Raw genomic sequence first — 26,901 nt, forward strand, 5'->3', positions numbered from 1 at the left:
AGATGACATATGTACTGAAGGCAAAATCATGATAGTCGAGTTCATGTCACTGTTCATGGCGTTAAGATAGTTGGCCGATTGTTTCAGGTAAATTAATTTCATTTTATTTATTGTTCTGCTAAATGTGCTTCGTGGCTTTGCAAAGATCCTAATTACCAATCCTGCCCTGAGCCTAGTGTAAGTAGACGCATAGCATAGAAATGTTGAAGAAGTTAATTCCAAGATCGGTAAGGATTCCGAATTAATTCCAGAATCGGAATCGGACTAGTATAAACTCCAGAACCGATATGGATTTAGAACCAGTTCCAGGACCGTTATGGGGTCAGGGTAAGTTAATACTCCTATGTAGGTTCAGGATCAGAACAGGTCTTATTATCAGTACTACAGTGGTATGGTATGGGTTTAGATTCAGTGCTAGGGCCGGTTTACGACCGAACAGTTTCATGATTTGTATGAATACAGGGTCAATTCCAGGACCGCTAGTATGTCTAGTATTAGTTCCTAGATCAGTAAGCGAGCAAGATCATTTACATAACTGTTATGGGTTTGGGATGAGTTTCAGCACAGGTATGGGTTTAGGATTAGTTCCAGGATCAGTAATGGTTCAGCATCAGAGTGTCTTGTATCTAAAGGTCACCTGGAAATTACGAGGTATAGACTATAGAGAGGTCCTTGAACAACGTGTTCGATCGATTTCGGGTGTAAGTTGTCGAAAAAAAAAAACACAAACACACAATACGTTTTCGATTCGTCTTTACATTGTTTTGTTTTCTTCACAATTATTGTTTCTGGTTTTAGCATTTATTTGCAATAATAGTTTTAATGTTACAATAATAATGATAATAATAATAATAATAATAATCAATAATAAACGTGTATATAATAGATTAATAGTTATTTTAATTTGTGTATCGTTTCACTTACGTTTCACCCACCTTTCTGCCTTTCTTATCCATAGTGTGTATCCTCTATAAGTGTAATTGCCGTGTGAGAGACGGTGTAACCTGCGCTAGCACGTTCTGGCTTTCCGACACGTCTACACGTCCTTCCACCTTCCGACCTTCTGTGGCTGTATGTATAATATTTTTCGTTCATTAACTTTCTCCAGGCTGCTGGAAAAATTGTCGGTGCCAGAGCTAGCTGTCTTTGTCGGTAATATCTATGCATGTATATAATTCTATTTATTGTATTATTTTTTTGTTTGTGTGTTTTTGATGAGCTGAGATAGATGCTAAACGTCGTCCTTTGCTTCTCTTACATTGCTTTGTAATAAAATAGATACCGTGTAATCTGAATGAATGAGAGAGTATTGGAGTATGAGAGTTTCGTGTTCGCTGGTCGTCTTCCATCAACACCTGCTAACGGTCAGGAAATGAGCAGCCACTCATAACCATGACAACGGAGGTGGCAGAGACAGGCTTGAATTCTTGATTTCAAAATGGCATTCTTCCAGTACGGTTTCTGCTGCTTAGTTTAGGGTGTGTGAATCGTGTTTAGTACTCTTTGCGATTGAATTTAAAACGAAAAGAGGGGGTTTGTCGTCTGCTTAATTCTTCTGTTTCTTTTTTTACAAACAAACTCTCCACTTTTCTCTTATCTGCTGTAATTTACAAGTAGTGTGGTGTTTTTTTTTTACTTCATTACTATCCTTGCTCTTGTGTGTATAGCTGTTTTGTCTTTTTGGTTTGCAGTACTTGCAACCATTTGTTAGCTTCAATGCTGAATTTATAATCTTCCTTTTCGCTTCGTTTTGTACACACAATGTGTGTTTTACGTTTGTTTCATTCAATTATTTCGGCGTTTTTCTGCTGTACTCGTGCCAGTTTCCCGACCGCTTTTAAAGCATTAATTATGTTTGCTTCTGCTTTCTTTGTGGTTTGTGTTGTGATAGAGCATACCCAAAACAATGAGAACTATCCTTATATCCTGCACATTGTCGTTCAGCAGGAGTATCAGCAGTGTGTGTAAGCAAACTGCACCTAACTAACGCAAATACAGGGTTTTGCGGAGATCATCATGCCGTGTGCTGGAAGGACAAACAAAACACAATATTTCTAGTGTTTGTTGGTCAATATTTTACGGATACGGTACAGAAGGTATGGTTGTTGTTGTGTCGCTACATCGTTGCTTTACAGGATGTACAATTTACATGCTTATACATTTAAACGCTACTGTGTATCTTTGCTAAACTGTTTGCTTATTGTGGTGGTCGCTGTAGCTAGTGTATTGCCTTTTTTCAAATAGAGGGAAGAAACGAAACGAACGAAACATATTTTACACGCGAAAGAGTTTCAGGTTAAAAAAAACAGTCAATTTAAAGTCGAAACAAAAGCAGAATGTACTTTACTTCCGCTTGCAGAACCGGGCTAGATAAAAGCTACGCAACACATACGAAAGACTATTTACAATTGTGAGTTGCATAAGCATCTCTACGACTTAAAATGGTGGCCTGTGCCACACAAAAAATTAACAATAGATAAAATAAAACAAAAATATACTAATGGTTCTGCATTTGAGTGCAACAATCCCTTCGTAAAACAAAATACCTAAAAACAACAACTAATCCTGGACTAATAAATGTGAAGTGTGTTTATACGATCAGCTCAGCTAATTTGCACCCTAACCCTGATACAGCTCGGTCTTTTCTTTTTTTTAGATTTAAATTTTACGCACTTTACAGCTCTTTTAGTAAGAGTCTACGCGCACCTACATTTGTCAGCTATTCGCAATCATATTGTTCATGCTTTCCTTCCTTCCTTCCTGATTACGCTACAGAGTGCGGCCGGAGAGTTAGCAGTATTTTTTGCCGGCCACTGTTTTTGATTTGATACCCCCAAACTTACAACTACTTAAAACAATGCGTCTATTTTCACATGTACAGCGTGCGATATGCGCAGTATTGCGTATAAAGCTGGCGCCAGAATTTCTTTGCGCTGAGCCACATGCGCGCTCAGCTAAAAGCCCTTTCAGTTGTCACGATTATTCCTCCCATCCTTTCCTAAGAGCTCGCTCTCATGGCTAAAGCAAACGTGTTCTACACGTTTACCGAGTGAGTGTGTGTGTGTGTTTTTTTTATGTCAAGGGAGCCAGTTTTGCACCTGATAGAGTTGTTCCGTTTTTTTACTCAACGCATCGAGATTTAAATAAAATCTAAAATAAGGTGTGTTAGTCGAGAGACCGTTTCATAACAACAAAAAAAAAACTAATTCTGTTCCTGATTAAAAAGAACACATCACTAGTGGTGCAGTAGGTGCTAAAATTAAGCTAAAGTTTGTAATTTAGTTTGCAGTTTTAGATTAATGTTTGTTTACCACATTTCCCAGCACTTTGTTCTTTTTGTCCAAATTGTCGCCTTTCGTCGTTTTCGGTACACGCCAAATGTAATATCGTTTCTGTTGACAGCACTTAAATGTGCACACCGACCGAATTGTAAGCCGTTGGGCGAGCATTAGTCGAGCGAAAAGAATGAATAAAGTTCGATGGTAGCCTCCTCTGTACGATACACACTTAATGTTATGTAACGATACCAAACATGGACGACCGTCACGATCATTCATTAGATGATGACGCGACCAACGGTCGACCTATAAAGCATTATCGTTAAAGTTAACAAGGTACAACACACCGGAACGTTTTGGGTGCAATATAAAATGGGAATGTTTGCAGTTTACAATTTGACTAAATGAGCAAACGTACGAACGTGCTAAAGGTCGGCTTAGCACTGTAATGTGTATAGGTAGACGGACACGACGATTAGGAAGAAGAGAAGAAAAAGCTACGTTCCCTATTACACGTACTGAAAGGACTGTTGCAGATAGTCGATCGATTCCGTGAAACTGTCGACAAAGGGTAGATTGTTCGGCGTTTTCGCGATATCCGTGGGCAACGCAGAAGGATTTGCACCAGCATTGGCATGATCGGCTGCGTTCTGGGAGGGATTAAAACTCATACCGGGCTGTTGGGGAGGTTGTTGTTGCTGCTGCTGCTGGCCGGGTACGCCAGCATGTGCTGGATTGTGATGTGCCATATGAGTGGGACCACCGCCAGACAAACTGCTTCCACCACCACCACCACCACCGCTTCCACTGGGCACTTGCCCGGGTGGTCCGGGTGCGTGTGGATGATGTTGCATCATCTGGGGATGATGTGGTAGATGGGCGTTGTACTGTTGTTGCATTTGCTGCTGCTGCTGCTGCTGCAAGTGGTGCTGATGATGAGGATGATGCGGACTGGGAGTTTGCTGTGCCGAATGTCCATGGCTATGCTGCATCTGACCATGGCCATGAGGGATTCCCATCGAATGGCCCATCGTACCGGTATGATGAGAATGTGGTACCTGCTGATGTGCCCCGTGATGATCTGGAAAATATTGCTGCTGCTGCTGCTGTTGCTGCTGGTGTTGCTGATGATGGTGCTGGTTCACCATTTGGCCTGGCTCTACGCCCGGCAGCATCTGCGCGTGACTGTGCGATGGATGTTGCTGTTTGTGAAAATGGTTTCCTTTCGCATGCGGCTGCTGCTGTTGCTGATGTAGCTGTTGTTGGTGCTGCTGCTGCTGCTGCTGCTGTTGATGGTGCTGATGATGTTGTACTTGCTGTGACGTTAACGCAGGCGATTGGGCAGACTGCCCTCTCGATTGTGGATGAGTATCGGAACTGGTACGTGGTGTGGAAACCATTTCATAGCCTTGCTGCTGCTGCTGCTGCTGTTGCGACTGCTGTTGCTGCGTCTGCTGTTGTTCGAAGCTACTGTTGCTACTGCCCATCATTTCTAGATTGTTTAAAATGTTCCCTAGACTGTTGTAAGCACCAACAGTGTTGCCCGTATTTGCACCGCTTCCTTCGTCTTGGAATTCCATCTTCATCATGTTCGCATTCCACATGTCCTGAAAGTGCACATTACATTGTTTACAATTGGGCTCTAACACTCTCAAACAATTTACTTCAATTAAGAAACAGCAAAATTTTCTTACCTGATATCCCATCATTTCTTGGCTGTTCATATTCATCATGTGCTGTTGCTGCTGCTGCTGCTGCTGATGGGTGTGTTGTTCTTGCACAGATTTATTTTGGAGCCCAGCAACCTGCGCATGGTGAGAATGATGAGGAAGATGTTGCTGCTGCTGTTGCTGTTGAAGCTGTGACTGTTGTGCATGCTGATGTTGTAGATGCTGCTGTGCATGATGGGGAGATTGGTGCTGCAGTTGTTGGGGTGAAAGGAAGCCAGCCGTTGTGTTACCACCACCCACTCCTGGACTTCCGGCCGAACCAGGCTCATGCATTGCGTTGTAGTATTTGTTGGCGGTAGCACTTTTCATCGTCCCGCTACCAGATGCCGCCTGCGGTTGTCCTGCCGACCCACTTATTAGGCCTGGTTCAGCATTGGTCGGAGTTCCCATCTCCATGCTCTGCCAATCGAACGCATTATTCATCTGGCCATAGCCGTAGGGAATGTTGGTTGCGCTGCCGCTTGCCGTTCCGCTGGTTCCTGGCACTGCTGTGTCGCCCATTCGGTATGCCATAGACACCGACTGTTGTTCGGGGTTGGCTGCCGATGCCGTGCCGCCGGAGCGGCCACTGTAGTGAAGCCCCGCAGAACTGCCCGGATTGCCCATTCCGATAAACTGAGCTTGAGCGGCATGGTGGTGAGCATGGGCTTGTGAATGATGTTGCACTAGCTGAGCTTGTGATTGTTGCTGTGTAGGCTGTTGCTGCTGTTGCTGTTGCTGTTGCTGTTGCTGTTGTTGGAGATGATGCTGATGGTGATGATGATGAGGATGATGAGGGCCGCTGGAAGCGACGACACCCGCACCAGGCGGTCCCAGCACACTGTTGTAGTTCAATCCACTAGCATCGTAAGGATTGTAAGGTATATTAGCACCACCGCTACCATTGTTAATACCACTCATTCCTGTGCTGCTGCCGGCGCTGCTCGTTCTCGACGGAGGCACCACCATCATACCGCCAGCGGATGATCGACCGTCTGTTTTCAGCCCAGCTGCAGGATTTCCCATCGCCATCATCGGGTTTGAGCCGCCCATCTGGCCCATCACATTCGGCTGCCCTCCCGCCGGCATTGTCACACCCGGCAGTGGATCCGGATGGTGCATTGCTTTCTCCATGCCTTTCAGCGCACCGGAGCCACCCGGAGCATTGGACGTTCCTGACGCCATTGTGCCCGGCAGCAGCTTGACTCCGCCTGGCATACCGATACCGGCAACGACCTTATCCGCCATTGGCTCGTGGGCCAACACATTGCCTACAGGTACGGGAACCGTCGACAGCCCGGCCGGGTGTGCCATCTTTTTGTGCTTCGCCAGGTTTGCCGCCGTCCGGAATGCTTCCTTGCAACCATCGATCGGGCATCGGAAAGCGGCCTCCTCTTCGTGGCACAGTTTATGGCGTTTGAGCGATCGACGGGCAGCAAAGAGCTTGTTGCAAATGTTACATTTGTATTTTTTGTCCTGTTGAAAAAAAGGGAATTGGTTGTAATCATGAGTGCGCCCTATCGCTTTTCAATTCCAATTTCATCCAGTTTCACCTACCATCGAATGGGCTATTTTGATATGTTCCTTTAGTGCTTCCTGCGTGAGGAAGGACGAGGCGCAGTGCTCACAGATGATGGACCGATCCGTCACCGTCTGGTGCACCAGCTGATGCTTATCGTAGTCCTGTTTCAATATGAAAACCTTCGAGCACTGTTCACAAGCAAACCAAACGTCTGTGGAGGGATGAAGGAGAAGAAACAAAACCAAAATGAACCTTACGGACATTAGCTGCGCGTTGCAGAGTGCCGACAACGGCAGTGCCACCGGACCAACGTACCATTCTTGTGACACTTCAGCATATGCTGGTAAACTTTTAGGTTGGAGTTGAATATTGCACTACATATTTCACACGCTATGCTTTCGGTGTGATGGTTTGTTTTGTGAATGTGCCGATCGAGCTGCGCTCCCGTAGCGAACACCAGATTGCATGTTTTACAATTTAACCGCAGCAGCTCTGAAACATAGTTAAAAAAGGGGGAAACAAAATATGAAATTTCATGCAACTGCTGTTATAACCGCAAAGGATTTTGTTTTGTTTTTTTTTATAGCAATCGTCGTACTTTTGCTCGGGTGATCTTTACCATCCTTGGCCGCAAAATGGTCCTGCACATGAAGATGGTACTGTTGTGCATTTATGAAGTTGGTTTCATCGCAGTGCTCACACATAAAGTTACCCTCCGGCAGCTACACGACGGGAGATAAAATAAAAAAAAGGAAATTATTTTGGATCACAACATAATAATCCTTCCATATTGACTATGCAGGATAAATTAACGCTACCAGCACTTACAGGGAAACGCCTCGTGCCGCCCGCTAAGCTGCCACTGCCCATAAAGCTGCCCGCTGTGCTGGCCATCGGATTTGCCATTGGTCCAAGCCCGTGATGGTGTGCTGTGGGGTGTTGAAGGTTCTGATGATTCTGCAGGTGATGGTGTCCACCGTCCATAAAGCTACCCGTCGTGGCCGCCAGTGGATCCTGTAACGGTTGCATACCACCAACGACACTACCGGGAAGTGCTGCCGATCGGTGTGCCGTCGCTGTCCCTGCACCAAACTCGAGATTCTGCCACCCACCCCCGAGGTGTTGTGGTTGTTGTTGATGTTGTAGCTGTTGCTGTTGTAGCTGTAGCTGTTGTTGCTGTTGTTGTTGCTGTTGTTGTTGCTGCTGTTGTTGCTGTTGCTGTTGTTGCTGTTGTTGCTGCTGCTGTTGCTGCTGTTGTTGTTGCTGTTGCTGCTGTTGTTGCTGCTGCTGCTGTTGTTGCTGCTGTTGTTGCAGCTGCAGCGATTGCTGCTGTTTGTTCGTACCAAAGCTGATGGCAGGGTCGTTGAACGTACCGCTGCTTTGCTGTATGCCCGTAACGGAGCAGGTTAGGGCGGATGGGCGCTGGCCCGCCAGGGCGCTACTGCTAGGGGTAAGCGCGCCCGGCACGCTACCGTCACTGCCCGCCGTACCCATCGCTGCTGCCAGCGCCGGCGTCGACGTTCCTGCGGTCGTGTCGGAAAACTCGTAATTAAACGACGACAAATTGTCGCTAAAGTTGGTGCTACTGTCGCCGAGCGACTTTTCGCTGCTTCCGAGCGATTTTTTCAACGTGCTGCTGCCCATACCCTTCAGCGAATCGCACGAGCCGCCACCCATCGTCGCAACGTCACCGTGCGTGATGAAGTCCGTGCTGGCCGAGCTGGGATCGGCCGATGAGGCAGTGGCCGTGCTTGTGCCCGCCCCAGCTGCGGCAGCCGCTGCCGCCGCCGCAGCCGCTTTCGCTTTCTGCAGTCGCTTCGACGGCGGATCGATGTGATGGGCGGTCTTCATGTGGCGGGCAAGGTGCGATTGGTTTTTGTACGATTCCTTGCAGTTTTCCACCGTACAGCGGAAGGCGCGCTCATCCGAATGGCAAAGTTTATGGCGTTTGAGAGACCTTTTGGCGGCGAACAGCTTGTTGCAGATATTGCACTCGAATTTGTTTTCCTACAAATTAAAAGCGTTGTTTAATATCCTTTTTTTCGCGATCAATCAGTACCGATGATTTGTAACTTACCGGAACGGAATGTGATAGTTTGATGTGCTCCCGTAGGGAGGGCTGCGACAGAAAGGAGGCTCCGCACTGCTCACAGGTGAAGGCTTTGTCCGTAACACTCGTTCCCTGCAGGAGCAAACTTCTCTCTAATGTAGCTTTCTGAGTAAATACTGAAAACGCGAAATGGAAACGGGATCCGTGTTAAAGGCATTTCGTTATAAATTCTTCACTTCTGCTCGCTTACCGTTGTGATGGGTGCGGCTGACGTGCTGGCTGAGCTTGATACTGTTACAAAATATTGCACCACAAATGTCGCACACCAAACCTTCCGCCTGGTGGTTGGTTTTCTGGATGTGCTTTTCGAGATATTTCTGATTGTTAAAAACGATACCGCATGTTTTACAGCTGTACTTGTGAGTTTCTGAAATGATAGGGAGTGGAATGAAGGAGTTCACAGCGATGCACTCACTGGTGCCGAAAGCTAAACTTAGCATACTTACTTTTACAGTTTTGCTCCGCTACCCTATCCTTGCTTATAAAATGACCCTGGACGTGTATCTGATACTGTTGATTTCGCGTGAAGGTTTCCCCGCAGTGCTCACATATGTGAGGCCGGTTTTTGTGATAGATTCGATTGTGTTCAACGATTTCCTGCAAATAAGCATGGGCAACATTTTTCGACATTATTCACTCCGTTTGCTCCGGACAGTACACGTGTGAGCAATCATTACCTCTGAGGTTACTCCTCGCTGTTTGCCACAATCGGGACAAAATCCCGGATGGTGGCTGAAGTGGATGACAAGAGATTTGCGTTTCCTATAGCTGCGGCGGGATGAGAAAAGGAACGTTTAGAATAACACACACAGTCAACAATGCGGTCAGCAGAATATGCACACAGACACACACACACACCTTTTATCACAAAGTAAGCACTGGTACACCTGTTCCTTGTTGCGCTCGTGCGAAACCATGCTGGAATCGTTCGTGTCCAGCGTGTTGGTGTCGGACGACAGCATCAGCGAGGTGTTGTTGGTGGACGATTCCTCCTCCGAGAAGATTTCGTTCGAATTGTCTATCGAGTCGTCTTCCTTCATCAGCAGAAGGTCCTCGTCGTCCTCGTCCTTGATCTCCTCGAAGCAGTGATCGTCTGCGATCGAGTACGGCGTGTCGAAGTCGAACTCCTCCTTCTTGATGTACGTGGCAGGTGGCGAGTGGGACGAACCGCTTCCGTAGCAAATGGCGGGAAGGGAGGTGCGCACCGTGACCGTCGTTAGGGCGGGCCGTTTCCGTACAAATATTCGCTCATTTTTGTAGATTTTCCACGCAGGAAAGATGCTTTGCTCGAACATGTTGAACAGTAGCTTAAAATCGTGATTGGCGATCATACGAACCAGCGCACGATTCATCCGCACGTTCCCCAGCCACCGATTTGCACCCCCCGCTCGCTGTCCCGCCTTGAGCAACGTTCCACCTCTGCTGCTGTACTCTGGCCCTAGCCGCACGCTGCCGGTCAGTGGCAGACCGTCGAACAGGTTGCCCCGCAGTAGCTTCCCCCGAAGGTCCCAGGGGGCTAGCGGCGGTTCGCGGGTGCGGTGCGGGTGCATCAACAACAAACCATCGCTACCGAGCGACAGATCCGTGCAGCGGACGCTGGTGCTGGTGTCGATGTCGAGACCGGCCTTGCCCGCGATGTCGCCACCAAACGAGGACACGGTCGTGTGGCCGGTGGCGACCGACAGGGACGAGCCGGACGCTGGCGCGCTGCGCGTCTTCAGCAGGTTCACCACAATCACATTTTCGATATTGTTCAACTCTTTGAGTATTGCTGGTTTGTAGAGACGCTCCTGGCAATCGTTGTACAGGAACTTGACGTACAGCTTGATGGCCGAGATGAGAAACAGCAGCGCCTGGTATTTATCGTCCGACTGTAGACATTTCAGCGTTTTGATCAGCGCTTTGACCTGGTACGCGGGAAGGACGCAAGTGATGGTAGCGCGCACAGCGGCGGGGCGCATTTTCGACAGCGTAGAACATCGGACCACAGACATATTGTGCAATGGACGCGCCAATCGTGGTAACGCACCGACGGAACACACAAAGGGAGAGAGAGAAAAACAGCGTAGCATTAGCTGGGGGGAACTGGTTGGAGTGTTGCAGACCCAATTTACGAGCCACTGAGGGCATCATCGACCCGTCTCGGGAGTGGCCAGCGGAAATGAGGCCATTCGCCAGCACCTACCTGTATCTGGAACGCATGTGCCCGTGTCCGGTGCTGCATTTTCACTTCCATTTAGGCCGGGAAATAGTAAGAAAATTAAAATTTTCTTTGATTGTTTACCAAAATCCTATTCTTTGACATATTGCTTTTCAGAGTTTTTTGCTGCTTGACTTCTTTTTTATTTGTCAATTTCTGATGCGAAGAAGCAAGGTCAGTATGTGACCAGGCTGGACCATTGTATCGCGAATTGACAGGACACGATGGAAAACGTACCTCAAATGCCAATGACAGTTTGGCGCAACGAATGGCCGTCGAAATGGGTTTTTGTGTGTTGTTGTGCACAGTTTGTGTGTTAATTATTTATGAAGGAGTTTTTCTGATGGTTTGCTTATGGGAAGGAATCTTCAAAAAAAATTATAAAGAAGGCGACCATTTAAAACAAAATCGGTCACAAATATTCGTATGAATCTTAACTTATCGTTTTAATGTCAATTCGTATTGAACAGCTCCTATGAAAGAGGGAATTGGATAATTATTTAAATTATTCTACAAATTGTTATTATTTTATTCCTGTACTGTTATTTCTCGCATAAATTGAATGAAATAAATCAATGAAACGTAAAAGATGGGCGACATTTATTTGAACGATGTTAAAAATTGATTGAAAAAAAAATCGATGATTGCTGTCAAACGGTACAGAAATGGACGGACCTGGCTCATGCGTTGTAATGCCATTTGCGCCAATGTCGGCAAAGTACAAAACAAAGCCTCATCGTTCGAGACTGTAGAAACTTTAATCTTTAATTAAGATGGTAAGTAGAACCTTTAAATGAGGAGTAAAGGAAAAACTAACCAACCATTGTTTGTCGTTTGTAGCTATTCTATTCCTTTTTCAAATCTCTCGTCGGAAAGGATGTCGTTGTCGAACTGAAAAATGACCTGAGGTAAGCATAGGCCCCAGTGCTTGCAGTGTCCATTTGCAGAGCAAGTTTGGCTTGCCGGCATATGCGAGATAATTTAGCTCTTTTATTTCGTGTCCATCTTTCTGACCCCAATTGTGTGTCGTTGCAGTATTTGTGGAACGCTACATTCGGTTGACCAGTATCTAAACATAAAGCTCACAGACATCAGCGTGACCGATCCGGAAAAGTATCCACATATGCTGTCGGTAAAGAATTGTTTCATCCGAGGTTCGGTCGTACGGTACGTGCAGCTACCTGGTGACGAAGTGGACACACAGCTGCTGCAAGACGCAGCACGAAAAGAAGCTGTAACAAGCGTACGATAAGTAAAGGCAACACGTGAAGTTGTGTAAACACGGAGTAAGTGTGCTATTTTTACGGCAAAGAGGTTGTGGAACATAGCCATGATGACACGCGTAGAATGGAAGGGAAGACTGTTCACGGAGATTTTAGATAAAGCATCAGATGGTCCGAATGATTGATAATTTATATGGCTCATTCACCTGTTACAAACGTTGGTGTTGTAATTTGTATATGACGCTGAAAGTTTAAGCTATTTCACCACCGTCAATGTGATGATCGGAAGGGGTCTATATGCGAAATACATGTTCCAGTCGGAGAGTATGTAAAGCGCAGGAGGAGTTGGAAGCAAAATTTAAGACAGACGCCATGAAGTTTTTGAACGGAAGAGCTTAACCAACTGGCTCATGCTAAAGCGAAAACTTCTGGAGATTAAGCATTATGAATGCATGTCAAGAATCCAACACTCTCCATTTTGAGTACTTGATTAAGGAGCTCAAGTGAAGCGAAAATGGACAAGGACATTGCGTAAGTAGCAATTAACACGGCGATGGGATTAACACAGTACTTGGGTGTCGAATCGAAACGGAATGGAAGAAATCAATCGACCTATAATGTACTATGATCAATTGGACTTGGAGAGAGATTTGCAATTGGAGAGAGTCCCTCTTCAAATGATCAATCCTTGAATCTTTTCCTTTTGCCAAGCCCGCTATATGAACCTCTAAAGACGTTCGTTCTTGCTGGTGAGTATTGGGAACTAAGAGAACACCACGGTAGCTCATGCCGCTAATGACGCCTGTTTCCTTAGCCACGGAGGACTCTCTGTTCTTGGTTACGTTAATGTACATCAGTTCATTCAAAGTGTCTACGGATGTAAAAGACCGCTTTGAATTAACCACGTAGAATTCAGTATGATTCTTACTTCTTAGCGAAAGTATTTTCTAGATCGTTCCACATTTCCTTCACTGTGGTCTTCTCTTGTATACATCCCAAGTACTCATCTGAAATGAAACATACCAGCAAGGACTTGGCCTTGGCGTCCATTTCCTCGAACTTGGCCACTTCACTAGCTTCTGTTGGAATATCCTTTACGACTGCGTCCCATACCTTCGAGGTTTCAAATACACTTCGACCCTAAACTTCCAGGTGTTGTAGCCTGTTCCGGAAAACTACGACATTCCGTGAACCGCCTTTTCTTTCTGCTTGTCTGGGCCCATAACCTAGAGACGTACGTTCTAGCTGGTGTTTTTTTTACAACTAATTATTGGTACATGCTATTACAGGCTACTGCGATCTGCCTTTGCATTTTTTTTAAATACGTGATTGCTAGATCTACAATAACCTCGATTAGCAGTTCTTTATACTTTAGTTAAATTCAGGTCTCGTACTACAGGTTAATCCCTTGAATGGCTTGACCAGCTTCAAGCGAGGAAAATACTTCAATACTTACTGCTCCTGGTGATTGGTTTGGAAATGCCTATTCCGGGATGTTTTTTCTCCGGTTCATAAATTGTCTTATTCAACTTGTACATCGAGTTTAGCCTGATATAGTATCAGGAAGTGATACTGAAATTTTCTTGATATTGGAGTTTTCTAAAAACACCATCTCGTGCCTTTGTCTCCACACCATCTTGCCCCTTAACTTGGGCCTTAAATGACCCCTCTGTCTTTGTGGACGGCCTAAAAGTACTTTGCGGGTTGGGTCGTCCGGTTCCATGCGTATAGCAAGGCCAGCCCAACGAAGCTTGGCGAGCTTGATACGCTGCACTACAATAATACCACCGCACATCTCGTAAAGGTCGTCGTTGACCTTTGACCCGAGATAGGCGAAATCTTGGGCAAATTTTAGTCTCTACTTCGATTATTTGCAATCCGAGAGTGATGCTAAAAAAGAACTTTTTAAACCACGCAAAAAATGTAGCGGCTTAGGGCTCCAAGGTCTTACAAAAAAAAAAACTCCTTCCTTTTAGTGTTTCATTGAATGAGAATTCCTCTATCAAGCTTGTCGCTGGATACTTCAGGAGGTTTGGAACATTAGTGTGACCGCTTAGGTTCTCTACTCGTGTTAATCCTCCACTGACAGGAAACGTTAAATCTGATGAGTTTGTTGGATCATTTGAAAGTACGGCGCTCATGCAATTATGAAAACATGGTCTCAAAGTTGTCTGGAAATGCCAACAGATTTGCTGCCACGCATTCAGGCGGGCTGGTAATTCAACGTGACGAACGAAAAAACAAAATAGGAAAGTAAATGTGTAGCCGGGAATATCTCGATCATCCAAATTTGTAGAGAGGTAGAATAAGTTTAATGAACTATCTGGTCTAACTGGATGATTTAATTTGATGATAAAGTCATCGGAAATTGCATATTGTTAGTTTACTTCGTTCTCTAAATCCTCAAACTGTATTTCATATCACTGTATGCAGAGTTGTGTAGATTACATCGGTGATACTATTTCACAGTAGTACAATGCAATAATAGATTCGAAAATTCGTTTAAATCGGCCTATGAAAACCGTTAATTTGGGTACTTTTTGCAACTTATTACAACGTTTAAAGCTATCGTATGTGGAGAGGGGAGGTGCTATATAGATATTTTCCCAAATTTCCCATTTTTCAAATAAATACGTCATCGATAAGTAATACAAAGTAAACAATCGAGCAGTTTTTTTTAAATATTGTTTTTGTCTTTTTTTACATATTTCACAATTGCGCTGTTAGGATTCAGTTTAGCTTCATTGCGGGATGTTTAATAGCCATCGATGACTGTCATTGTGAAATGCTTCTATTTGTCTTTGAACTGAGCTTCCGGGAAGGGAAATTAAAACTCCGTAACAACAATAAATTACTAAAACCTACCAATCTCATAAAGAAAGAAATCCGTTCCGAAAGCAGCAGTTCTATTGTCTACAAGTAGCTGACTTTGAAGTCATTCTCATTGTTAGCCTGGTAATTGTCCGATTTTTTATGTTGCTTCCGATCGATTGACTAGTTTCGGTGTGCTAATTCATCTACCAACTGCTGATGCGGCAATAGAACCATCCCGCCCCAGTCACTGTTCGATCTGCGCCGAGTTGAAGTAGGAGTTTTGCATCAGGTAGAGCTTGTCGATGTGCGTAATGCTGCCCGCCATGTTCGACGCCATCATCGAGCCGATCGTGTTGTTGTTGTGATTGACTAGTTGCTGTGGACCACCGCCGTGCAGTCCGGGACCGGAACAGGTAGGGCCCTGCCCTCCTCCACCACCCCCCATCACCACGTTGCTGTGCAGGTTGGGCTGTAGGTCCAGGTTTTGCAGCGACATCGTGTCGGACGTTGCCTCGTCCACGTTGTCGAAGCTTTCGTCGAGCGAAATGTCCGAACTGCACAGGCTGGCATCGGAATTGTCGGGGAAGTCTGTAATGGTAAGGCATCATTAGTATATTAGTACATACACCAAGCCTGTGAACGCTTGAGGGACACTTACCGGGCGAGTAGGGCAGGTTTGGATTCAACGGTTGGCTGGAGGAGCTGTACGAGCTGTCCAGCCCGAGATAGTGGCTGTGGTCGCTGCTCGGCGATTCCAGCTTGATTGATTTGTCCTCCTTGTCCGAATGGTTTTTCTCGCCATCGGTCGCACCGTTGGCGTTCGCTTTGGATTTGCGCGAGATCTTCTTCATCTTGGCGCGCTGGTTCTGGAACCACACCTGCACGACTCGTACCGACAGGCCGGTGTCCTTTGCTAGCGCCTCCCTGACCTTGCGGCACGGTTTGGGCGACACGTCGAACGACGCCTTAAACTGGCGGCGCTGGGCCGAGGTGAGGATCGTGCGCGGACGCTTCGGTCCGCGTCGTCCGTCCCGCGTTCGCAGTCCGTCGTCGAGCAGGTAGTCATCGCCGTCCCCGTAGAGGTGGGCGGCCGGTGGCAGATGTGGCCCCAGTCCCGCTCCAGCACCACCGTGGTGGTGATGCATGGCGGCCGCTGCCGCTGCAGCCGCAGCTGCCGCTGTTGCGGCCGCAGAACCGTAGAAATCTTTCTCCAGATCATGCTGACAGATTAGCTTGCCGGCACGGATGGAGAACGGTTCGCCTTTCTGGAGAGGCCGGTTGCAGGTGTAGCACAGGAAGCAGTGCAGATGGTAGACGAGATGTTTCGCTCGCATCACCATCTCGCTCGGCGCGATACGTTCGCCACAGCCGTAACAGTCGCGCTGGTGTTGCTGCTGCTGACCATGCTGCTGACCATGCTGCTGGTGGTGCTGCTGGTTCTGCTGATGCACGGACGACACACCGAAAATCCTATGAAATATAGGGAGGCCAAACATATTAATTTCGTGTGGAAAGCTGCTAGCATCAGACCCAGTGGGTTGGTGGGCTGTGTCATGCAGAAATAAAGGACAGGAATTTTATCACACTAACGACCTCGTCGCCGACCGAGAAACCAGTACCACCGGATGGAATTGCTAGGGCGATCGTGGGACACCCGTTGGGCATGGACCACCCAGGCAAGGTGACAAAAGCCCACGAATTCGTCTGTCTGTCTGAAGTTTGCCGATGAAAAAACGGGTTCTACTGGATTTCTCGTGATCCGAACAGCCGGTACAAGCGAAGAGGGACTGTTTGCTGTTGATTGAGCAAAAGCTGACAACGATCACCATTGATTTCTATCATTGATAGCCTCAATGTGTATGTAGGATTTTGTGGGGTGTGAAACATGGCGTTCGGGGCAAACCTTTTGGCGGGACTTTTTGTTCTACAAACACCATCCATACGTAGCGTGTTCCTATACAAACTGTTCCGAACTGTCTTTTTTCCGTGAAAACTCACCTATAATAATCATCCTTGCAATAGACCTTGGTGTTTTTGGTGTAGCACGTTTGGCTGAGCTGTATGCGGCATATACAGCAGAGAAGGCACTGCTCGTGCCAGAACTGGTCCGGGGAGAGCTTCATGAAGTAGCGATCCTTAATCTTCTGTCCACATCCTTCACATATTTCCTGCGTCTTTTCGCTCTTGATTGTACCGACGATGTCTGCAAAACAAAAGATTCGCATTGGAGAAGTGTTAACCATCGAAGCTTTACAATTGTACAATGAAAAGGTGTGTTTGGTGTATTGAAATATGTTTGTAATGTATTATCACTTAAAAAACATTTCCCACTTGCATGCACATTTGAATGATTTCCTCGCAAAAATAATTGTCCAAAATAGTATCCGACCCAGCTTAGCTTTCCTCTGTTGACCTTATCCAGCCTTGGTTGCCTGCAGGTTAGAAATCCCGTCGGCTGCGGCGGTTGATAGGTGTTGGTTGCATGAACGGCGGAAGCGTTATGGAAACTTGCAGCCGTGGTGTCATTTTCGGAGCGGATGTGAACGCATAAGACCAGCACATAACAGGCTGTTGCATTTCTGTACTTTCGATGTCGCCCCAAGCTGGTGGGTCAGCCCCGAAATGAGCTCATATCATACAATTTTGTGAACAATCGTAGACTTTAATTAAGACTTTTTTGACAGATATGCGTAATTGTTTAATCAATTCTTTTGATTAATAAAATTACCTTGGATTTTCGTGTAGATTTCAAATTTATGATGATATTTTTAACCACCTAGTAACACAGTTGGAATCCACTTCTTTTTATTTGTAAAGGTTGATTTAGACCTTGCGTGAAAGTGAACGTGAAATTTTGGTTTTCTTTCTATTTTAATGTATAATAATTTTTTAAATTAAATATATTATATATTAAATTTCCCGAATATTAAGACTTTAAAACATATTGATGCAATGAATTAAATGCATTCCCTTGTGATTTCCCGCTTTGTTTACGGTGCAAATAATGTTGGAATCATCTTTCTGTGCATTTCTTTGACTTAAAGGACGTTTATTGTAGAAAAATATATGATAAAATCTGTTATAATCATGAAATAGTAATCCTATGTGTGATTCTAATTTTAATATAGAAACAATAACGCATTACTTTATGTTCTAAAGATTCAAAATAGTTGTACCGTTCAAATGTATCTATAAAAAGTTGAATTATGTATTTTAAATTGCTGAAACGTCCATTAGCATGATATGTTCTATAAATGTAGAACCGCATGCATGTTAATCTGTGCGTTAATCGATTACAGATGACAGCTTTGCTTTAACAACAGTTTAACTTTAGTGCCCCTAAAATACATCAACATGACATGAGCATAAATAGTTGGCCAGTTGTTGGACTGGAAAGGAACATTATAATGTTGGAGCCATTGCGAAAGAAAAGCGAGGGAATACGCTCAAGTGCATAAACAAATAGTAATAGCCATACCCGAAGCCATAGCGTATATGGGGGGCTGGAGTGCAGCAATAGCAAATGGCAATAAATTGGTCACGTTTTAGTGCGGCATCCAGTCCGCTGGTGGAGCGGGGGGAGGGGGGGAAGGTGGAGTGGCAGGACGTGGGGAGCCATCATTCGAATGACCTCCGACCTTATGCTCAATCAGAAAACTTTTGCTTCGGAATGACAAATACCAACGAATGTTTGGGTTTCTGTTTTGTTTTCCGCTTTTTAATGTACATTTCTCTCTTTGTCGTTTTGCATTTACAGCCGCTGTATCGTCCTGTACATCCTGATTTCATTGCTTGGTAGCTCCCTCTGCGTGTGTGTGTGTGTGTGTTTTGGGGCATTTATATGGGGCTTGACGATCAGTCATTTATCAACAGCTTGTAAATTATGAGTGTGCGGTAATTTTTCACCTCAAATGGTGGACGGCCAAGATGGGAGAAACGGATTTTCTGTTATTTAAAAAAAAGCGTTAACGCAAGCAAAGGCATTCATTTGTGGGACGTGTGGGTGCTTGTGTGGGGTAAAAGTGATCCATTTTGAATGGTGTAATAAAATATTACTTAAACGCAAGAAAAGGACGTTTGTTGCAAAGCAAGAAAGCCATTAAAATTACGTGGCAAAACAGTGAAGAAAAGATTTCCTCTGATGGATACTTATTCGAGAATGGCTCTTTACGATCAATTTCAATCTCTTAATATTATTTATTCCTTTATGTTTTATTTCGAACGGTCGTACAGCCAAATTGCTTAATTGATTTGTTATAAAAAGGTTCAAAAATCGTAATGAAATGATGAAAAAATATTATACAATCAAAATAAAATTTTTAGACAAAATGTACCAGGCTGTTTGTAACATTCCATCGTGAACATTATTTACCGACGGCGAATATGCAAACAAGGTGGAAGGTTGTACGCGCATAGGCTACAATATTGTGCTCGACGCTTATCAGCTGTTGGAAAACGTGGTTGTTCGGTCGCTCCCTACGCGTGAATTGATATGTTCCGCAAATTGGTTCGGTACTACGGTGTATGGTTGGCGCTCTGTTTGCCGAAAGAAGGCAGGGGGTAAAGGGACAAAAAACTGCAGGACACGAATGTACAATAACAATAAATCATGCATAAATCATACCACAACAGGCACACAACGCGACAAAAGGAAGGAAGGCAGGCGTACGATAAGGTGGAAGCGCGGTTTTTCCTACTCTACTTGGCTATCTTTTCTGTCTAGTTTTTGTAACAAGTGTTTTTGTATGTGTGTGTGTGCGATTGTATTTGACTAATCAATATCACGATCATATGTTTTGATTCCCGCGAGGGGTGTTGTATGATGATAAAATTCCTGTAATTGTTTATCTCTTTGCACCTGTAATATGTTTATCGATTAGCCTAAAAAAGGAGAACAACTTTTTGTAAAGATGCTTTTTTTGGTAACTTTTGATATTACAAAAAAAATTATATGATGTGATTGATTTATATATTCTTACTTGTTAGTGTGAAACTTTATGTAATATTCACGTGGTAATTGTTAAGGGTTAAGGTACGAATAATTATTAATTTAATGAAAGGATACAATTGAAAACATTTAACAAAAATTTGAAAAGTGCTGATGCAAAGCAATAAATAAACAATTCAAGTGCATACATTTATTAAGCCAAATGCAGCATAGAGAAGATCCAGCGATGGTTAGGTAAACGTATTTGGCTAAAAGTAAAATATATGAAAAAGAATCCTTGTACAGTCTGTTTCCGAGATACGCGGTTTGTGCGTTCCCCAGGAATCCGCTTAACTCGGATATCAGCGTAAGTCGAATTTTGCGGTTTTCGGCCATAATACAATTGATTACTCGGTATTTTTGATTAGATTTAGTACTTTTATACACGAAATAAATGATAAATTGGATACAATACGTGTAGAACATTTTGATATTTTTGGCTTTTAAGTGGAAATTAGCAAAAAAGCAATTTATACTGCATTGGACAATTCTTGAAGCAAATTGTATTGATTTCACATTTGATCTGTTTAATCTGTCAAATTTAGAAAATCGCATATCACCGAATCTGCGTAAGTTGCGATCCACCTAATTCGGGAACAGACTGTTCTTTTATAGACGCTTTGAATCGATGGTAGATGAGAATCGATCTTGTTGTAAGTGATAAAGTAAAAGTCACGTTAAAATGACAACATGATTATGCGTTTAACTAATGCTTGCTATAATACATGCTTGAAAATTAAGCTTTAGTTTAAGATAGTGTCATAGTGTCCTTTTAGGACTTAAGGGAATACCATCAATATCTGTCGACACCTTTCCTAATTTACACGCGTAGACATGAGTATTAAAGCCACCTTTGAACCAACAATCGTATACAGCGCTTTAAGCACCTTCGAAAGGCTCATTTTACACAGGAGCCGATAAAGCCCGGCGATATTTTTAGTCTGCCCCACTTGCCACTGCCACTACCACTGCCACAAAAGCTGCGGGGCAGCCACTCGATTGAGCGGTCACGCGAACAAATTTGGCCGAATATTGAAGTGTGTAAAGCGTACCGTCCTGCCAGTAGCCCACCAAGCGCAAAGACCATCGTCTTGAGCTGCAGCCGCGTTTCGAGTGGTGCTTCTTAACTTTAACCCAACGAACCGAGAATATCGATTACGATTCCAGCCCCCATTCCATTGCCAATCTCTCCGGCGGTGGATAAAGTTTTCCGTATCGCCCACCGGGTTTCCGCTTTTTGGGCCATTTTGGGAGGTTGAGTTGAGGGGGGAAAGCTAAGAGGCCGGAATCACAATCCATCCATCCATTCAGGATGTCCGATCGGACTTAGCTTTGTGGCTTTTCGAGGATAGTAAGGATTGGTTAAGTTCGGTTGAGCACTTTATTCCCAGCTGAGAGCCGAGGCCGACCCGGCGCCGTTGGCCGTAGAAGTTAATGTTTCGCTGAAGTGTTAACTTTCTCGGCGAATGGTATTATTTTCCCTGAAATGCTCCCATTGGTAACGAGCCGTACTTTTCCCACACTCTGCGCAGCACTTCCGCAAGGCACGAAACCGAAGGCACTCGAGCAAAATGCGTCTACTTCAGTTGCGTCTTGGATGTGCGGGCGAGGTAAGTGTTAAGGTGGCCGTTTTTGCTAATGGCCTTGTGGCGGCGTGTGCCCGTGATAGGAAATTTGGCTGAAGATCATCAAAGGAGGGCTTTAGACGACTGAGCTCAAGGGCCGAGAGAAGGTTAAAGTGGTTGATGTCTTGCTACCAGAGCTTTACCGTGCAAACAACTCCCACCGGAACCGACCACACGGCAGTACGGCGCTGATCTGTGAAGAAAAGGAGCACGAGAGTTCCTTCTCGACCACTCGACCAACTCTGTAGAGCGAGGTGCTCGAAAAATGGCGTCCCGTAGACCAAGAGCTTGGAATTGATTAAAAGATATCCTTCCTACTAGTAGTCTCTGTTCTCTCTCTTTTTTTCTGTCCGTGCGAAGGCATCTTACTTTCACCAAATGAAAGTTATCTCTTTCTCTTTCGTTACGCTTGCTTGAAGTTGTTCGCATGCGCCTTCCCCGTCGACGGTACGGGAGAAGACAATCCGAGAAGGCGGGAAGATGATGTAAACCACCTTTTTGGGGTGGAAAAGCCCGGCTAACCCGTTTTGCTGGGGAGAATGAGCGGGAACATGTAAAACGAGGCTATTGGTGTTGGTTGGGGAATATGATTTTGTTGTTGTTTGAAAACTTGTTAGCCTTTGCTATAGGTGCAAAGGGCGGCTTTTGCATGTGGGGCTTGTGTTTACCCATGTGCCAACATTTCCGAACCTATGGATCCATCGATTGAGTTTTGTGTCAGTTTTTTGTGCTGCGTTTTGGCTTCGTTGGGTATGGCTTTTCTTTTCTAAAAGATACTGTATTTGCCGGAACGCGGTTCTGTTTTCTTTAATTATTCAATACTAAATTATAACTGTAGTGATTTGATTGTACGCTTCTGTATCATGCCCATAGAATACAGTTGAAAACTGTAAGGCTTGAGCTTTTGGTTTTAGAGCGACTTTAAACCGGAATATAATCTAAAACACAAGAAACCACCAAATGAAACAATTTTGAGTTTTTCCTAATTACACCATTTTTAGGAAAAAAGAGAGTAAGAAAGGTGTGTAAAATTTCAAAAGATAGCAAAAAAGGAGAGTTACCTAAATTTATCCCATTTTAAACCTATTTAAATGGGCTAAAGCATCCGACAAAAGCCAAAATGTATTGGTTATTTGTTCAAAGCTGTATGACGTACGAGTGAATCGAACAAAACATTTGGAATACCTTTCGTGTCCTTTCGTTCAGCACTGTTAACCACTGAGGGTATGAAATGTGAAAAAATCCTACACAAGGTGTATTTAAAATATCATGTATATTTCGTAAATACTATTGGTTTGCTGCCCGTCATGGGTTCAAGCCCCGAATGTAGTAAGTCTCCACATACGTAGGATTGACTATCCTGCTATGGGTAATACATAAGTCTCTGATAGCGAAGGCTATTAGTCGCAAAGGAAGGTCAAGATCGACAATGGTTGTTGCGCTAAATAATCAATTTCATTTTGAGTACAAATTCAGCGCTTAAAACAACGCGAATTCTCATAACGCTGACAATAGATGGAACCAATTAAATAATATTTGTTTGCACTTACCTAAAAAAACGCATTGAAACTAACTATGAAAAGATACTCTAAAACATATTGAAAACGCAAATAAATAAATAAATAAATTTAAATTGAGTAAATATTTCAAGCGCTTCCTTCATAGGCATAATGCTCTGTACTGGGATATTGTTTATTTATACTGTCTGCTCAGTACACTTTTTGCTCAGATTTAGTAATTAAGTAATTATTTTTTAAAAAAATATATAAGACAAATATTACAACTAAATTTAAGAAGATATTTGTATAAATTTGCTTTACTTGCTTTAATGTTATACTTTAAATGTTTCCTGCCGGCTGGCTGTTAAATGATCCTACTATTAAAATAAAAAGGCACATATGGTGCATTACCACTCTTAAATTTTTGAAAATTTTGTCATTTTTAAAGTATGAATTTAAAAACAAAATACTATACTGTAGCCTAAATGCCTTGTGCATCGACGAAACGTGTATTCTTTCCCATCAGAATTGAACAACATACAAGAATCACCACGTAGTTCACGAAGCAGTTTTTCAAAAGGGCTTGACAAATCCTAGACCACAAACGGACGCTTTATCAATAGTGAAGAGAAAGAAGATTCTCCTTAATCATCGTTCTTTTTTATATGTTTTTGCTATTGCACGTGACATGCACGGTAAAGCTTGAACATCGGATGTTCATGTAATAGCAATCTTGACCAAATACTTAGTCTTTTGGCAAAATGCATGATGACCACTGACATTGTAACATACGGAGCATGCACCACGAAAACATGATTCAATCACGGTTCAGTCCACCCTTTCCCATTCCCTTACAGTCGGCTGTCTGTGCCACTTACCTGCCCGTTCGTTACCGTCCAGCATGCTATTATTATCCTTTAAATTAGTGTCGGCATTTGGTGCCGCAGGAGGCAGACCGGTGTTAATGTTGAGATTATGGTAAAACTCCAGCATGTTTGCAGTTGGTCACGTGCGTGTGTGTTTGCTCACTTCAGATCGGCAGTCGTTTTCGGGTGCGTCAAATTTTCACTAGCTACCTACGATATGGTCATTGAGGTTTGCGTATGAGCTGTTCGGAAGCTTCGACACGGAGTTGCACATACAATTTGCACGTACACTTTTCTCACGCACGCACAAAGAAACGATTCGAAATATGCAATATTGAAACACACAATCTTGTGTTGGGCATATCTTTCATAGCACGGTGTTCACCATTTTCCGATCGATTTCGTACAACATTTTTCAACACACACGAAATCAAACACCGTATCCCGAGCTTTGGATGATGCGTACGGCGCGTGCCGGATCGATGTATTCTGGCGTGGCGATGTTTTCGTGGGTCACTGTTCGTACACTGCTGTCACTTCCGCGGGCGCAGACACGTCTGAACGGTGCGAACGACAAAACGCATGTGCGACCGCTTCGAACGGTGGCTGTGCATCCGTCAGTAAACTGGTCCCTTTGGCAACGCGTATGCTACCACCCCGTCCATGCTTTTTCACTCTGCGCACGTGTATGTGTGTGTCTGTGTGTGTATGTGTTGGAGAAAAAAAAACGCACGTTCTGTCCACTCTCATCACACTCTCCCAGCTGATGAATGGTTTAAGGGTGGAAAACAAGGGCGCCGAATTCCCGCCACCATACGCTGAAAGAAGGGGAAGGAGACGCTTGCTGTGGGTTTCGGTGTGTTTCGGTAGGGATGTGAGAAGCGTTGCCCCTTACGCTAGCGCACACAGTACACGTCGATTTCATCGATAAATCGATTCTGACTTCCGACTGTGTTCGTAGTGGTGCGGCCAAAGAAGTGCAGTGCTGGCATAAGAAGCAGTGCATTCGCTCGTTGGCTGCCGAAAGAATGGCGCATGTGCAGTGGTACGATGGTGGCGTTGCGAAGAAAAATCAGGTAAGCCGCATACCTAACCTAAAAGAAGAAAGAGAAGAATAGCAAGACGTAGCCACGCCTGTTTTGAAGAATGGTGAGATGTCAATAGTAAGGCAGAAAAAGAAAAACTACCCTTTCGACATCAGTAGTGAGGGGTACTAGGGTAAACATTGACCATTTAAGGTGCGTAAATATGAAACCGTACTTTCGCTGCATTTGCCAGATTAAAGAGTAAATTGTTAAACGATTAAATTTAAACGATTAAATTGTTAAACGTAATGCGACAGACAAAGCGCAAATGAAAGGGATGTTAGATTCATCCGTATAATAAGTCTTTAAGTGATATAGCTCGTCACTTTAATTTCAATCGTTCTACTCGCGCCTTTTCTTTCAAAAGTGTCTTTGCTAAGCGATCGTAGCAACAGTAACAGCGATTAAACTAAAACAAATTAATTTTTAACTTAACAAAATTCATTTGATTTCTTGATATAGAAAATTGCAATGTTTTGACTTAAGCGCAAACTGATATGGAATCGATTCAAGCTTACAATAGTTAATTAGATAGGTAATCCATCACTTGACTGAATTGTGAATAAGTAGAAAAAATTAAGGAAAAAAGCATGATATAAATCTCATGGTAATTTAAGGACGGTCCCGTGGTGCAGTCGTCAATTCACGTGATTTAACAACATGTCTGTCGTGGGTACAAGCCCTGTATGGATCACCCTGCTGTAGCAAGGACTGACTATGCGGCTGAGTGTTACTAAATAATTCTCGAAACCCTTCATAGGGTCGGCATGATCGCGTACAACAATAATTACAATTTGACATGATATTGAAAAAAACATCGAACACTTGTAGCAGATAGTCTAAAGATAGTTAAAATTTAAATTTATTTTTTAAATAAAATATGATAAATAGTAAGCAAGAGGTAATGAAATGTGTTTCTAGTAGACTTTTAACATTTCAATAACAAATTCTTCAATACTCGTATGATAAACAAAAAGATGAACCGTATTCATATTTACACACCGAAGACTATTTGTACTAAGCTATCAACGGGATAGTAAATCGTAATGGCCGGGGCGATCAACGCGGTGATGAGTTCTTTTTGGAGCTAGTGTTTGGAGCCATTGGGACAGTTTTATGTTTGTTATATTTTATTTGCTTTGAGCGCATTTAAGACGTTTTCAACTGATATTAAAGTAAGTTAGCTAAAGTAGTATTAAATTAGTTAAAGTAGTAGTAGTTAAAAACACAAATGAAGGAAGATTTGATATTTGTTTTATGAATAATCATTCAACACAATTTTTATTATCTTTTTTCTAATTTTTTCGGCGATATGCTCAGACATTGGAAAATGTATGAATATGTATAATTTTTACAAAAGAGTAATTTATATTTTGATTTAAATCATGTTTTTCTTTGTTGATACTTTGTTGATGTTTGATTTCTTTCCATCTCTCTCCAGTGTACCACTAAGTGTTGGTAATATTTGTAATTTTGTAATTTTTTGATTGTTTTGGTTATTTTATATACTCTTTCATATACTCTTTTATGGTTGTTTTAGAGTGGTGGTCTTTTTTCTTTGGATCAGGTTTACTAAAACAATCTCCATAAATTGAACTATTTTTACAAAGTTGGCTAACATCGAGAGAAATTGTAGCCTAGCAAATGCAAAACTTGTCTACACTATTTACTAATCAGCGAAGGAAAGAAGAACAACTAAACGGATTGTTGGACTCAAGCATTTTCTTTCTTTCATATCGCAAACCATCTTTTGGTAGTGCGCAAAACAAGAAATTCCGCTCACGAAAACACCATTCCGTCCTGAATGCTGATGAGAATGGTTTTGCATTTTTATCGCGCTACGTTCGTTGCCAATATGTATGAATGTGTTTATACAGAGCCATTTTTTGTTGTTTTGTTTTAGCAAACCCAAGAAAGGATGATACTGGGTGGGAAGAAAAACGCAAAAAGAATACCGAAACCTGTATAAGACGACAACGACGA

General features: G+C 43.6%; 3 protein-coding genes across 4 annotated transcripts; 1 reads left to right on the forward strand and 2 right to left on the reverse strand.

The window, feature by feature from the left end:
• Positions 1-740: 740 nt before the first annotated feature.
• On the reverse strand, positions 741-10,990 carry LOC120894127. 2 transcript variants are annotated; one of them, XM_040296524.1, is made up of 12 exons: positions 10,805-10,990; positions 9,478-10,526; positions 9,297-9,387; positions 9,066-9,216; positions 8,810-8,986; positions 8,587-8,735; positions 7,338-8,516; positions 7,129-7,231; positions 6,825-7,001; positions 6,545-6,720; positions 4,973-6,463; positions 741-4,885 (listed from the first exon to the last, which is right to left on the reverse strand). In XM_040296524.1, exons 1-12 carry the CDS (start codon positions 10,853-10,855, stop codon positions 3,788-3,790), a joined length of 5,892 nt encoding a protein of 1,963 aa, XP_040152458.1. In that variant the 5' UTR covers positions 10,856-10,990; the 3' UTR covers positions 741-3,787. The 2 variants fall into 2 exon arrangements, with proteins under 2 accessions (XP_040152458.1, XP_040152447.1); XM_040296513.1 differs by having other exon boundaries at positions 7,108-7,231.
• A 474-nt stretch (positions 10,991-11,464) lies between these two features.
• Positions 11,465-12,105, forward strand: LOC120894210 (U6 snRNA-associated Sm-like protein LSm2). The gene is made up of 3 exons (XM_040296665.1): positions 11,465-11,595; positions 11,660-11,727; positions 11,855-12,105. Exons 1-3 carry the CDS (start codon positions 11,593-11,595, stop codon positions 12,069-12,071), a joined length of 288 nt encoding a protein of 95 aa, XP_040152599.1. The 5' UTR covers positions 11,465-11,592; the 3' UTR covers positions 12,072-12,105.
• A 2,610-nt stretch (positions 12,106-14,715) lies between these two features.
• On the reverse strand, positions 14,716-24,483 carry LOC120894192 (LIM homeobox transcription factor 1-beta). The gene is made up of 4 exons (XM_040296631.1): positions 23,846-24,483; positions 16,855-17,059; positions 15,515-16,326; positions 14,716-15,444 (listed from the first exon to the last, which is right to left on the reverse strand). Exons 1-4 carry the CDS (start codon positions 23,958-23,960, stop codon positions 15,101-15,103), a joined length of 1,476 nt encoding a protein of 491 aa, XP_040152565.1. The 5' UTR covers positions 23,961-24,483; the 3' UTR covers positions 14,716-15,100.
• Positions 24,484-26,901: the final 2,418 nt, after the last annotated feature.

Source organism: Anopheles arabiensis, chromosome 2 (genome assembly GCF_016920715.1).
Source record: "Anopheles arabiensis isolate DONGOLA chromosome 2, AaraD3, whole genome shotgun sequence".
Classification (NCBI taxonomy): Eukaryota; Metazoa; Arthropoda; class Insecta; order Diptera; family Culicidae; genus Anopheles; species Anopheles arabiensis.

What these genes read in the sequence shown, in the direction of transcription:
- LOC120894210 (XM_040296665.1), top strand. An exon ending in GAACTGAAAAATGACCTGAG is followed by an intron (nt 11,728 to 11,854) that starts GTAAGCATAGGC and finishes GTGTCGTTGCAG; the next exon opens with TATTTGTGGAACGCTACATT.
- LOC120894192 (XM_040296631.1), bottom strand. Translation starts at nt 23,960, where the DNA reads ATGCTGGAGTTTTACCATAATCTCAACATTAACACCGGTCTGCCTCCT. An exon ending in GGACGGTAACGAACGGGCAG is followed by an intron (nt 17,060 to 23,845) that starts GTAAGTGGCACA and finishes TTTGTTTTGCAG; the next exon opens with ACATCGTCGGTACAATCAAG. An exon ending in TGCAAGGATGATTATTATAG is followed by an intron (nt 16,327 to 16,854) that starts GTGAGTTTTCAC and finishes TATATTTCATAG; the next exon opens with GATTTTCGGTGTGTCGTCCG.
- LOC120894127 (XM_040296513.1), bottom strand. Translation starts at nt 10,855, where the DNA reads ATGGAAGTGAAAATGCAGCACCGGACACGGGCACATGCGTTCCAGATA. An exon ending in AACTATCACATTCCGTTCCG is followed by an intron (nt 8,517 to 8,586) that starts GTAAGTTACAAA and finishes TTTAATTTGTAG; the next exon opens with GAAAACAAATTCGAGTGCAA. An exon ending in GCGGCACGAGGCGTTTCCCT is followed by an intron (nt 7,232 to 7,337) that starts GTAAGTGCTGGT and finishes CCCGTCGTGTAG; the next exon opens with CTGCCGGAGGGTAACTTTAT.